At 38.8% G+C, this 14,328-nt stretch overlaps 1 protein-coding gene across 1 annotated transcript; it reads right to left on the reverse strand.

Moving 5' to 3' along the window:
• Positions 1-743: 743 nt before the first annotated feature.
• LOC124264844 lies at positions 744-13,686 on the reverse strand. Its single transcript, XM_046699625.1, has 7 exons — positions 13,583-13,686; positions 11,800-11,837; positions 5,240-5,277; positions 3,856-3,963; positions 2,764-2,887; positions 2,372-2,537; positions 744-1,078 (listed from the first exon to the last, which is right to left on the reverse strand). The coding sequence occupies exons 1-7, from the start codon at positions 13,644-13,646 to the stop codon at positions 978-980; spliced, it is 639 nt and encodes a 212-aa protein (XP_046555581.1). The 5' UTR covers positions 13,647-13,686; the 3' UTR covers positions 744-977.
• Positions 13,687-14,328: the final 642 nt, after the last annotated feature.

Consider the following 14,328-nt stretch of genomic DNA (forward strand, 5'->3'; position numbering starts at 1 on the left):
GCATTTCGACTAAACTGTGTCACCAGATGCAGTATTTGGACTAAACTGTGTCAGCAGATGCAACATTTGGACTAAACTGTGTCACCAGATGCAGCATTTGGACTAAACTGTGTCGTCAGATGACTAAACTGTAGCATCACCAGATGTAGCATTTGGACTAAACTGTGTCAACAGATGCAGCATTTGGACTAAACTGTGTCACCAGATGCAGCATTTGGACTAAACTGTGTCACCAGATGCAGCATTTGAAGCATTTGGACTAAACTGTGTCACCAGATGAAGCATTTGGACTAAACTGTGTCACCAGATGAAGCATTTGGACTAAACTGTGTCAACAGATGTAGCATTTGGACTAAACTGTGTCAACAGATGTAGCATTTGGACTAAACTGTGTCAACAGATGTAGCATTTGGACTAAACTGTGTCACCAGATGCAGCATTTGGACTAAGCTGTGTCACCAGATGTAGCAATTGGACTAAGCTGTGTCACCAGATGCAGCATTTGGACTCAACTGTGTCACCAGATGAAGCATTTGGACTAAGCTGTGTCACCAGATGAAGCATTTGGACTAAACTGTGTCAACAGATGTAGCATTTGGACTAAACTGTGTCAACAGATGTAGCATTTGGACTAAACTGTGTCACCAGATGAAGCATTTGGACTAAACTGTGTCAGCAGGTGAAGCATTTGGTCTAAACGTTTTAAAAGATGTAGCATTAAATTTAAACTGCTTCACCAAATGTAGCATTTGGACTAAATTTTATTACGAGATGTAGCATTAAGTAACAAACTGTGTCACCAAATGTAGCAGTATGTTACCAGCCGTAGCATTACGTCTAAACTGTATCACCAAATGTAGCATTGGACTTTATTATGAAATTGTGAAGGCGTTGGTCTTGTCTATCTCTTAAATATCAACCAATCAATTACCAGGTTTTACTTTTTAATTAGTTTCAGACATAATCTATGGGTGGTCTTATTCCTGCCTGGTAAGCCGCTTGATGATATTACGATGTGCAGGGAAGTCCCGTATCAAGTCACTCGCTCGGCCCAGTTCCCAGTCCCTGAAGTCAAACCCTAGAAAAAATATAAGATGGTGATTAATAATAATGATAACAATAACAATTGATTTGTAAAGAGCCTAGTATCCATTGACAGGTGCTCAATGGCGCTATGACAAAGGTAAAACCAAATTCATGCACATATATTCACACAATCCTGAAAGTCTAGTGGAATGCTGAGTGTATGAGGTGGGTTTGAAGGAGAGACTTGAAAAGGTCTTTGGATTTGATGTTTCTTAGTTCAGATGTCACAAAGTTCCTTAACTGGGGACTGCAAACTGTGAAGGCAGGGTCAGACATCGTAGAAGTAGACAGAGGCTGATGAAGTAGTGCCCCACTGGCAGATTGAAGTGCACGTTTAGGGGAATACAGGGAGATCAAGTCCTTAAGGTATGAAGGATAGTGACCATTCTTGAGGCAGTCGTGGATGATAATACAGATCTTGAAGATAATTCGAGAGATGGGAAGCCAGACGATGAGTGCATGGTTTCAAGGGAAGGAGTGATGTGTTCAGTTCTAGGAATATTTGCGATGCATCAAGCTAGTTCTGAATTCTCTGTGACTTGGCTATGGCTATTTTTGTAACAGTTACATAGAGAGCATTGCAATACTCAAGTCTGAAAGACAAGGCACTGCATCAACAACTGATGATTGATGAAAATGGTGATTGTGACTGATAAAGAGGACTAACTGATGATGACTAATTAGGAACAAAGGATGCACGACCGAAGGACGGATGACTGATTTAGAAGATTTGTAACATTTACACAGAGAGCATTGCAATAATCAAGCCTGAAAGACAAGGCACTGCATCAACAATTGATGATTGATGAAAATGGTGATTGTGACTGATAAAGAGGACTAACTGATGATGACTAATTAGGAACAAAGGATGCACGACCGAGGGACGGATGACTGATTTAGGAGAGGTGGAAATAACCCTTATTCAAAACTACTTTTCCAAAAATTTATTTATACCTAGCCGATTGTCCACATTCGGAACATTTTGTTACCATCAATCCGTAAATATAACAATTAGGCTTTATTAGTATATTCGTTTTTGTGTGCACAGGGAGATCCGTGTTAGAACTGATCTTCAGCAACCCATGCTTGTCGTAAGAGGCGACTAATGGGATCGGGTGGTCAGGCTCGCTGACTTGGTTGACACATGTCATCAAATCACAATTGCACAGGTCGATCTGCATGGTAAATCAGTGTACTATCTAGTCCACAAACGATATTTACAGGCCACAACGTATACCTGCAATACTGTGGAATGTGGCGACAGACATCCAACAAACTGGTTTACCTGGAAAAGCAGCATCTCCGATAAGTACAAATCCGGACCCTTTTACTGGCTCGACAGCCATCCAGGTTGAGTCTGGCATTATTGCTTCATATACACAGTCATCATCTTGAAAGACATCACACAGGTAGACCGTGGTCAGAGTACCGCTCTTGTCGATGGTATGGACCTACAACAGAACATAGTTCAGCTGCCTATAGAATTGAATATCCGAGATTAGAAGACCAATGATGAAATAGTTTTCAACAACAAAATCATTTTTGTCATGTGGTATTTGGTTTCCGGTTATTTTCTGGAATAAGAGAACGCGAGCCCTCAAACACTGTCAGATGAGCAGATGCTAACATATACATATTTGATTAAATTCAAAAATTGAATTTTATCGTCATGTTCACCTGAGCTTTCCCTCCTGCATGCCAGTAGAAGATCTCTTCTTCCTTCAGCCTATGCCAGGCACTGAAGTCATGCTCCTCAAGGAGGTAGTATATATTAGTCCTCGCTGACCGGACCACTCTGAAACTGAAGGCGGAGCAGGTAAACAAGATGAAACCATTCTTGCACGAGTACTAATTCGAGGAAATATTTACGATGACGATGATGATGATGATGACGACGACGATGATGATGATGATGATGATTTTTACGGGTCCAACAAATTTGTGAACCTGTGAGAATGGTTAAGGAATACCTGTCAGAATGGTTAATGAATGAATAGTATTAGATCATTCCAAATGCTATTATAGACAACACATTGTATGTCGCAAATATCAACTGATCATTACATAAGTCGTACCTCACAGAGGGAATTGTCAAGTTACATATATTCACTATCAGCTATTCCATACACGCACAGAAGTTGGTATAAACGGTGGCAGACGAGTTGGGGAAGCTCTCGGATGGTAGTTCAAAATGGTGTACAAGAGACTGAAGACAAAAGTCAGCGGTAGAATTGAAGAAGGCGGCAGCCATGTTTTATTATGGTTGGCAAATAATAGCCGAAATGGTACATAAAATGGTAATCAGGTGACAGAACGCAACTCGGGACCGAGCGGCCAATGTTCCCGTTTGGAGACCCGCTCTATCACTTACACACATTCAGAAGCCGGACGTCGATTTTTCATCGTCGACGTAGTCGTTGGTGAGGCGACAAATGATACATTGTTGTGCACAATTTTTAATCATGATCTGAGCATTCCAAAACTGCTATTTTGATGAAAATCGGCCAATCCAAACCAGAGTTATTGAATTAAACCATAACGTTATCGGTTAAAATATTACCATAAATGACATGTTGCGCCTTAACAGGGCTTCTAGACCATTACGGAAAGGGGTGAGTGGTGATGAATGGCTTTGATCGTAGGTAGGACATGATAGTTAGCTCCCTTGGCAGCCATCCCTTGAGACCTCGGATGTAACCCCCGCGTAAAGCTGGATTATAGAGCGCGACGTTAACAACAAACAGCAAACAAACTCCCTCACTCACTTACTCTGGTTCGGACACCGTGACATTTCTCTCGCTGCGCCAGTTCTCTGAGAAGAATCCGCCCTCAGGGTGGGGCTGCAGACCCAGCCGTTCCACTAGCAATTGTACAGACCTGAAATGCGATGTGCACATTACGATACATATTTCATTTAGTTAATGGTAAATATTTGTTGTGTAACATTAAAATATATTTTTGTTTTTTCAATATAATACCTCAACACCAGGAAAATCCATTTTTACATGGAGCATTGCTGAGTGCGGAGTTAAACAATAAACAATCAAATTAAACCTAGTATATATTTGTGGGGGGCATCGAGGGCGAGCTGGCTAAGGCGCCAGGCTAGTCATCCAGCGATCGTAAGGTGTCGGGATCGAGCCCACCTGTGACCGGATGTAAAAACCTTGGAGTCAACTTTATGTGTGTTGTCACTTAAAAGAACCCACGAATCCGTTGGTATATGACCAGATGGTGGCCACATGAATACGTGCAAACACGTAGATGCGGGTACAGCAGTGTGCAGTAAAACCAGCTGTGAATGGGTACCTCGTAATGATGGGAACGCCACATTAACTTGGTTGGCCTAAATGGCTGTATAATTCCCAGGGAGCTGAGATTGATGATACCATGTGCCGTTTGGGATTGACATGTAATGATCGAGGGAAAATCAAAGCGCCTTTGAGGAGCTGTATATTGGCGCTATAGAATTAACATATAGATATATATATATGTGTGTGTTCATTCAGATAATGGTTGTCAGTAGTCAGTCGTTCTGACAACACGTTCAGTGTACAAAATACTGATGCTTCGATAGCATATTCTAAACTGAAATTTTAGTATCCACCTAATCGTAATATACTATCCCAAAACAGAATCGCATTGGCATTTTGTATTTTTTAAAATCTATTAATTGCCTATTGTGTTTAAACAATCGTGAAAATATGTAACAAAAGTATTGATAACATGATTTTACAGAATTGTACAAGTTAAAAATCGACTTTACCTGATAATGTTGATTTTGATGAGATTTCTTACAAGGATTAAAAAGGCATCGCCACAACGCAACAGAAAGCATCTTCCAGTTGAAATTGTGCAGCAAAGAGCATGCACTGTCTGGCTATAAAACTCCAGATTACTTTCGGAAATCGACATTCGTTATGAAGACGTTTCAAGGTCAAATCACTACGCCACGTCTTGACGCTGCGACACGGAACATCGCCATTGAAAGAATGGAGATTATCTTCTTCTAAACCGATATAAAAATTCATGTACTAAACTCTATTTGTGGACGAGTTATACATGTTTAAAAATACAACATTTTCGCAACAGATTTCTGGGTTATGCGTTTCTTTTTGGGAATAGTATATGTCCTTTGTCACATCATACGTACTGATTTTCAGATGTGCGACCACCATGTTCGGTTTGGGCCTGAAAACAAATGGAAAAGAAAAAAATAAGCAGGCTCGTTAACGAACTTGACATGATATTCGTCCTCTTATTCCTATCATAAAACATGAATGGGTAAATTCGAATAGTTATGGAAATCTAAGTGCAACGCATGGGACATGGGAGGGTGTTTTGAAATTAAAATATTCTACGACACGGGGGGACAGGATTATCCAAAATAAGCTTAACATAGAGATTTTTTCTGGGTTACATCTTCTTTTTATTCTTGAGTACAACGTTTCAGGGCTTGTTCTGGCCCCATCAGCAGGTAAAACTGAACAGTAACTGTTAACTCTGGCCGTGACGTCACAATGCTATGACGACGCAATACATGTGGTGGTCAATAGATACAGATGACATGGCTAATAGAATACATGTTATTATGAATATATAAGATGTCGTTTACTGCAAAATTAATGGATCAATTTAGAACTGTGCAGATACTTATACAAAAAATGTACAGAGACGTATTTATAAATGTGTAGAATATAAAGTAATAGCAGTGAACACAAAATAAGCTTGTTTGGGTCTGTCCCACTTACTGGTACATAGCTTACAAATATATATTTATTGCAACAATTTTCTATTCATTATTGTCAAAATTACAATAATATTATTTTGAATATAGATGAGATAGGGAATGAGGCTCATGGTGAGAACACTTGATAACTTCTAGGATTATTTGGCTGTCCGTGATTGTCTTTCTTTTTCGTGTTTCCAAACGCCACAGACCCGTGAAGATCCGGGATAGAATAGGTCTTCAGCAACCCATGTGCTTGCCATAAAAGGCGACTATGCTTGTCGTAAGACTGGATCGGGTGGTCAGTTTCGCTGACTTGGTTGACACATGTCATCGGTTCCCAATTGCGCAGGTCGATGCTCATGCTGTTGATCACTGGATTGTCTGGTCCAGACTCGATTATTTACAGACCGCCACCATATAGCTGGAATATTGCTGAGTGCGGCGTAAAACTAAACTCACTCACTCCAAACGCCACATTCAGCAATTTTCCAGCTATGTGGCGGCGGTCTGTAAATGATCTAATCTGGACCAGACAATCCAGTGATTGATCAACGCAACTGAGATACGACAGCATGGGTTGCTGAATACTAGGACTGCGCGGTATTACCGGTTTACCGGTATATCGCCATACGCTTTCAAACGATAGGTATAGCAATATTTTTTTCTAAGAACCGGTATATTGGGTAAAGAACGTATATGAAGTTTTTGTTATTATCTTATGGTTTGAATTAAAATCTACACTTACTGTCATTCACAACAAATATTTTCCTTCGTTATTCAATAACAAAACGGTATACTGTAATACATTCTACCATGAATCAAGAAAATACTAGATTCTGATTGGTTGTTCAGAAAAATCAGAAGGCATCAATTGTGGATTGACGCTCATCTGATTGTAAGGCCGCTTCACCGCGCATTAACAAATCTTATTGTGAGAACTACTTCCGTTTGACCACAATGATGGCGGATCATAACAACAACTCCATGGATTTTGACGCTGACTTTCGAATTTTCCACACAGGCAATTGGAAATTTGTGGATTAAAAATGCGTTTGATTTCATTGCGCTTCACTGCGCACGTATAGAACACTGCCGCACTACTTCAGCTTGACCACCAACATGACTAATATCAACACAACAGACGTGATGGAAATGCTGATAAAACATTTATTTAAACTCGAAAAATACAGTTATATGATTTCCCCCAAAAAATTATGAGGGAACCTCACTATCATATTACCTTCTATTATAAAAATATTCAAACTCAATTACAATACACAGCCCCAAACATAAACAAAACAATATCTAACATATAAATCAGAAAGCCTTGTAAAAATACATCCCTATTTATACAAAATATGCAGCAAAACATTAGTAAACATTTACCTACCTGGTAAATGGTATATTTAATTCCGTTTAGAATGGGAAATTTGCAAGATAGATCTAACGGTCTGGCGAAACACCACATTTATGCCACTCATAGTCATACTCCATCATATCCCGTTGCATCGTTCACAAAATAATTCTGCTCTCTGCCAGTTTCCCCGCAAGGTTGTCACTGTTATGTTCATCTACTTTGAAAAACGCTTGGACACAGCCCAGTCCCAAACGATGAAAACAAAGTTCCAAGGAATCACAAGCTATAGTCGCATGTACAATAGACCGATCCAATCTGTCAATCAAAACTGGCGCATGCGTCAATTTTGGCCAATCAGCAGGCCGGGCGTGCAGTGTGGATTTGTCAGACTTATTTCCGGGGTCAAACGATGCCTCCGAAGCGATGTGCTTCGAATTATGCCACTTACACTCGCTATATTTATTACATATTGCTGCGATTTGATGTGTACCTTAACAAAACCATTACGGTCAAGACAACAAAAATGGAGGCGGATCAAGAAACGCAATAGGCCTAACGATCAGTTAAATGTCTGCACCATCGTTCAGGAAACCTACGTCTGCCTGCTGATGAGAATTTGCACGAATTTCACACTTTTTGCACATGTGCAAAAATCATTACCAATTGATGACAACAAATAGCAGCTTTAAGACTTTGCAAGTGTTATAAACACGGACAATTCTTTGTAACTACAAAATTGTTTTACTTAACGTTTTTTAGTCACTACTAGGCATTGAGTTGGTTCTACGCCATAAACCTCAAATGAGACAGGCGAGAAAGCCGACAACACAATGTAAACAAATCTTTATTTCGGTTAGGGTCAAACCGAAATAGCAAAACTTGTTACATGGAAAGAACCATGTGGCGGATATTGTCCCCTTCGCTCTTAGATATTCTTAAATTTGTCACACATTTTAGGATGTTTTAAGTTTCATGAGCACAATCTGAAGGCCTACAGTATCTTTGTTAACAGAGCAAAATATTCGAGGAGTAATATTTTTTTATTCAAACGGAAATATTGTCAGTGTCAGCAGTTGCCTATCATGCAATATCCAAGTATCAAAATTAGCTCATATGAGTGCCTATAAACCATGCTTTAAATATTTCAGATTTTTATAAAGAGTTGCATGGGACTTTGAACTGAATTACCTTCCTCCATGTTGATTGAATACGAAAACTATGTGAGAAGAATAGTGACTTTCTGGAGTATTGGACGGAGTGAAATAAAGTGTATATCTTAATTATGAGTACATTACTGCAGTATTTGAAGTTTTGTTGCCACATAAATTATTCACATATAATGGTACATTTTAGGAGTAATATTACAACTGTAATTTTGATTAATTCACTGGAAATGATATCAAGGTATGTTTTAAGAATCTTGCTTTTTTTGTAAACGTGGACGGGTAATAAAATTAATAATAATCTAATCAATAATCAATAATCAATAATTATTTAATTGATTGACATATCAGATTTTTTTAGATTTTAAGGCAGAACTAGGCAAACAAACACCATACATATCATGGCAGGACAATCACTTAGTATTTACTTGGCTCCTGCTTTTAGATGTTTTTTTTAAATACTACATTTACTAATAAGATAATTCTGAAAGTGATTGCTAGTATCATAACTCATTAAAGTTATTTCAACATCCAGAAAATTTGAAAAAGCAAAGGCTACGTTTTGATCAAACCCTGGTCAGTCATTATCCAGTCCTGGAACAGAATAATTTACAAAAATCTCAGGTGGCTTTTCATGTAACGGAATAAAGATTGAAACATATATATAACCCATATTTGATGTAATTCTTCTGATAAATCATAAGTTTTTTAGGAGGTTACTAATATTTGAAGACTGAGCCAAAGCTAGTGTTTATTAAGATGGTGGATTTGGACAAATTGTTCAAGGTTTGTCGATGATTATTTGCAAAATGAGCTTCATATTAAATTGCACACTGGTTTGTAGGAGGTGAACGCTTCAGGACATTTTCATGTCTGTTTTCCTAAACCTTTGTTATGACTTTTACCAAATTTTGAATCAACTTTACTATAATTTTTATGACACCAGTAAGTATCTCAGAAAAGGAAATAGATCAAAATCAGTGTTATGTCCTCTAGGGATATAATCTCGGATCTAATAAATCAAAGATTATCATTGTTTAATTAAGAAGCAAATAATGTCAATATGTAATTGTATTGACAGAAGGCTTTGAACATAGGATATATTCTTTGCAACCTTATTTACACTAGTAGTTAGCAGTTAAACATCTCTGATGAAAACAATAGATCTACATTTGTATTTTGTGTACCATTCTATTTCAATGCTAGTTAATTGTTCGGATAACTGTGGATTCTCTGTTCCAAAATTTTGCATCACATGTTTCCTATTTCTGGAAGATGGGTCAGCTAGTGTACAGGTGCAGACTGTATCTTGGATCTTGTTTGTGTTCTGGTGCTGTGACATACCTGCACATAAACGCTGGCAGTTCATGAAGTCAAGTATTGTGGAAGTTTGTATGTAAGTTAGGATTCCACAACAAAGTACATATAGAAAAATTAAATGGAAATGATGATTAAAAAAATGATTTCCTTATATTCAGTGTCATTTTATCATGGTGTACAGATTTTGAAGAGAGAAACTTTACTGAGAGTTGCTGCAGATCAGCTGTTGAATATTTGCTTCTGGGTATGTCCAGATACCTCCATGGAAACATATTGTTTACAAGCCCAATTACCTTTTCCAGATTTCCAAATTAGATCAAATAGGTTATGCTGTGATTGATTTGTTTACATTAATTGTACAGACAAATAAGGTGCATGAAGTAGTAGACGGGAAATATTTTCTGCTTTTTATTTACCATTCTCTTAATTCATTAAAAGATAGAAACCCATGCCTTCAGATTATTGAACTAAATTTGAACAGCGCCACGCGCAGTGTTGATAATCCATTTATAGATACCGAAAGATCTGCAACATGAACATGTGGTTGTGTTCACGAGTTTTAAAAAATTATAAACCCAAACAACAAAATTCAGTTATCCTTCCCCTGCTAATATCTGTGACGGAGGTGAATTGCCAGATAGATTAATTGATTCGAAAGAAATTACGCTTCCTACAGTCTCAGCAGCTAGTCGAGACGCTTTTTCATCGGGCATGTAACTCATTTTCACTCGCCAGTTGTAATCTGCCAGCTAAAATATATCAAAAATCACATACGTATAACTTGCCTCTTTAAATAACATTCACAAACGGCGGATACCAAAGTATCACAAGCAGAATTCATCAACAACGTTCGCAATCACGTAACGTTTCGCAGGCAGTGACGCCATTGTGACTTGCCAGTGGTTGTCCCCCTAACGTCAAAACGAAGTGGGCGGGGCTTAGCAGCAGTACTGTCACTTTTTGTCGCATGCCAGGGTGGAGGCGGTACGTGAAATCATGATCGGCCGGTCATAAAAATCAACAGTCTTTGATGAGTTACAGGTCGTAGGTTGATCAAGAAAGGATCTATTCTTCGATTCTGCAGGGTTCAGATTCAACAGTCAGTCAAGTATTTGTCCACTGTCACTTCAAATTTCAACCTTTCGCAAAATGTAAACAACACTGGCTCGTCCGCCATTTCAAACTGTTACGTAACTGTCTACTGCCAAGAAAATAAGTAGGTCAGACGATTCCATTATAGTGTGGCCAGGGGGGTACAGTTTCACGGCACACAAAACAATAGGCTGGTTTTAGTCGTGTGGAGTTGGTATTGCTCGGGTATTACCTAATTGCATTGAATAAACAGTAGTTTGATTTCTTTGGACAGAATATTGTTATGTTGTAATGTTAAAAAAATACGAACAGCATCTACCGCTCCCTTCACAGACGAGTTCAATTCGCCTCTCGTCCCATGCCGGATTACGCAGTGTCTTCCGCAGAGCGAGGAAGTTCGATTTTAAATGGGTCATGGTAGAATGGAGATAACCCTAGTTTGTTTGAAAATCAGAGACATGCTTTACTGAATTGATGGCGACTAAATATTTCAGTAAAGCATGTCTCTGATTTTCAAACACAGACATGCTTTACTGAATTGATGGCGATTAAATTTCAATTGAAACCTCACGCTACGCGTTCGGTTCCAATTGAAATTTAGTCGCCATCAATTCAGTAAAGCATGTCTCTGATTTTCAAACACACTAGGTTTATCTCCTAAATAAATTCTTTAAAAAAGAAACTAGAATCCATGACTGGAACCTAATATTGAGATTGCTGTTGTCAGAACCATAACATATATGTTAAGGAACTTATAGTGTAGAAGATAGGATTGATGTACACACTTAGTGCCACTCACTGTCAACCACTTACGTTCACAATATATCGCAATACGGGTACCTGATTCGCAATATATCGCAATACAATTTATTTGCCAATACACAGCCTTGCTGAAGACCGATTCAAACCCGGATCTTCACCTTTGCCATATGATAAGGTCCAATCCAGCAGATCATGCCATCAATGACATTTTAAACCTTTACTGGTGCTCACAAAAAGACATTACTTTGATCGGAATAGCATTCAGGTGTAAACACGTTTTCACTCACCTCTCCATCAGTACCCGCGGCACCCGCTTGTGAAGATCCTGGAACGAAATTCGTCAATAGAAGCGTTGGTCTTACAAGGGATAATAAACTGACGTACAAAAGAAACTACACATCTGGAGTTTTGGAAATAGTTTCCTCATACAACGTAAATAGTTTGAAAAGGGTTTTGTGACTTCAATTCCCAAACTTTGAGTACGTATTGCGAAAAAAGCCAAACACTTGGGCCCTTATTTTCGAAACGTTCGTCTAAGAATTCTTAACTTTGATCGCAGGCAATGTGTTAAGAATTGGCTTACGACGTTCGTAGGGCTATAATAGAATAGCTAGCCAGGCGTGTTCTTTCTTTTGTGCGTCAGTTTATTATCCCGTTAAAGTAAGAGTGAGTGAGTTGGGTTTTACGCCGCTTTAAGCAATATTGCAGCAATATCATAGCGGGGGACACCAGAAACTTTTTGTTTGGGATAGGTTTAAGATATTTTACATTCGTGTTTGCGTAAGCTTTTGTGTTTCAGTGTTTGGCCTTTATTTTGGAATTTTGGCGTATCGAGATACGTTGCATATCGTAACCAGCGTATCCACATACGTATCTGCGAGCCCCCATCGATCTACGGAAATGGGATACAATGGCATGCATCAACCCTAGCAGTGAGCCTGGCCACCAGGGCCTAGATTTTCGAAGCTCTCTTAGCGCTAAGATAGTCGTAAGTTAATGTTAATGTATTCCACTTACGACTATCTTAGCGCTAAGAGAGCTTCGAAAATCTAGGCCATGGGCCCCGTTCCTCAAAGCGATCGTAGCGCTACGACAGTCGTAAGTCTATGTTAAAGTTTGGGAGTTACGATCATCGTAGCTCTTCGATAGCTTTGAGGAACGGGACCCTGATTCCGTTAGTCGCCTTTCACAAGCACGAGTTGCTGAAGACCAATTCTAACCCGGATCATCACGGGTCATGATTATTGTTACAAACGCAAATGACACCACGTCAAAGTATTTTTGTCCTATCATTTTTCGTTTTCTCAGAGTGACTGGCTAAGAATGCATAAAAGGTAAACACGATATTAGGTTTAATGTCCAAAGTATAACGATTTTTGTACCTTTGCCGAATGTGCCAAATGCCATATTGTCATTCCTAGGGCATTGTGTTCGCGCAATAAATTTTGTTTTTGAGAAACAAGGAAAAACATATTGTGCAAAGGAAAAGACTATTGTCAACTGTCTCAAGGCAAATATTATCCAAAAATTAACTCCCTGACATAAAATTGAAGAGGACAGGTGGATCAACTTTCATTGACAAGTTGCCTACATTTGGTGGTCTTGTTCACACAATGTATATTGCAGTTTTAGCAAAGATATACACTCCTTAGATTTTATTCCTCTTGTGCTGTGACACATCATAATTTTATTGGTCACATGATTTAGATGCAGATTCTTGGTCACTTGGAGAATTTTTGATGATGGTTGATTTCATCATCACTTTGGTACAACTCACTCACTCACTCAAGACAATGATCTAATGTATGGAACTGACCCATGAAGATCTGGGTTAGAATTGGTCTTCAGTAACCCATGCTTGTCGTAAAGGGCGACCGGGTGTCAGGCTCGCTGACTTGGCTGACACGTCATCGCATCACAGTTACATAGATCTATTCTCATGCTGTTGTTCACCGTATTGTCTGGTCCAGACTCGATTACAGCATGAATATTGCTAAGTGCTTCGTTAAACAACAACAGCAAACAACATAATAGGAAGTATCAGACAGTTAGAGGAGTGAAAACACTCACTGTTTCCGTATGTGATGACAGGAAGGCAAATCAGGACGACGGTGGAGAACAGGCTAACCAGCATTGTGTCTGTAACTGAAATGCAGATATACACAACTATTGCAACACAACGACATACACGAAGTGTTAACCGTGGGGCTATAGTGCTTATACCCCGCCATGGACAATATGAGCATAATGCTAGTTCTTAGCGTTACAAGACCCTGAGGTGTTGACAGTTCCCAAGACAAAATCTTTTCGCTGTAAATGACACGCTGTGTTTATTTATTTCATTTGAATCACGTGATGTTTCTTTTCACTCGTTATCCTAGGTATTCTCAAAGAAATTAATAAATTTTGCATTCATAATAAAAATACATAACTTGCACATTGCATGTTGAAATGCTGTTTTATTATTGTACTGAAATCACTTCATTGGCTACAAGTCCATGAAAGAATACAATTTGAAGTCATATGTCTTGCCTACCAATCAGCCTCTAAGATCTGCCTTCCATATCTTCTAACTCTTACTGTAGTGTATCAACCTTCCAGAAACCTTCGTTCAGCTGATAAATTCCTACAAGTTGAAGACAGTTGGTGCCAGATCCTTCAAACATTCTCCTGCTGTTCTATGGAACTCTCTTCCCCTTCACCTTAGATGTGACCCTTCCTTGACTACTTTTAAATGTGACCTAAGACCCATTTGTCTAATAATCACTGACAATTGTTCATCTCGTTTTTGTTTGCGCTTAGAGTTATGTGCGGTG

This window comes from Haliotis rubra, unplaced genomic scaffold (assembly GCF_003918875.1).
Source record: "Haliotis rubra isolate DU_JTF1 unplaced genomic scaffold, ASM391887v1 Scf947, whole genome shotgun sequence".
Classification (NCBI taxonomy): Eukaryota; Metazoa; Mollusca; class Gastropoda; order Lepetellida; family Haliotidae; genus Haliotis; species Haliotis rubra.

Excerpts from the sequence above, each read along its gene's own strand:
- LOC124264844 (XM_046699625.1), bottom strand. The coding sequence starts at position 13,646 with ATGCTGGTTAGCCTGTTCTCCACCGTCGTCCTGATTTGCCTTCCTGTC. Across the intron at positions 11,838-13,582 it reads TGTCATCACATACGGAAACA|GATCTTCACAAGCGGGTGCC; the intron begins GTGAGTGTTTTC and ends ATTTCGTTCCAG. Across the intron at positions 2,538-2,763 it reads ATGCAGGAGGGAAAGCTCAG|GTCCATACCATCGACAAGAG; the intron begins GTGAACATGACG and ends GTTCTGTTGTAG.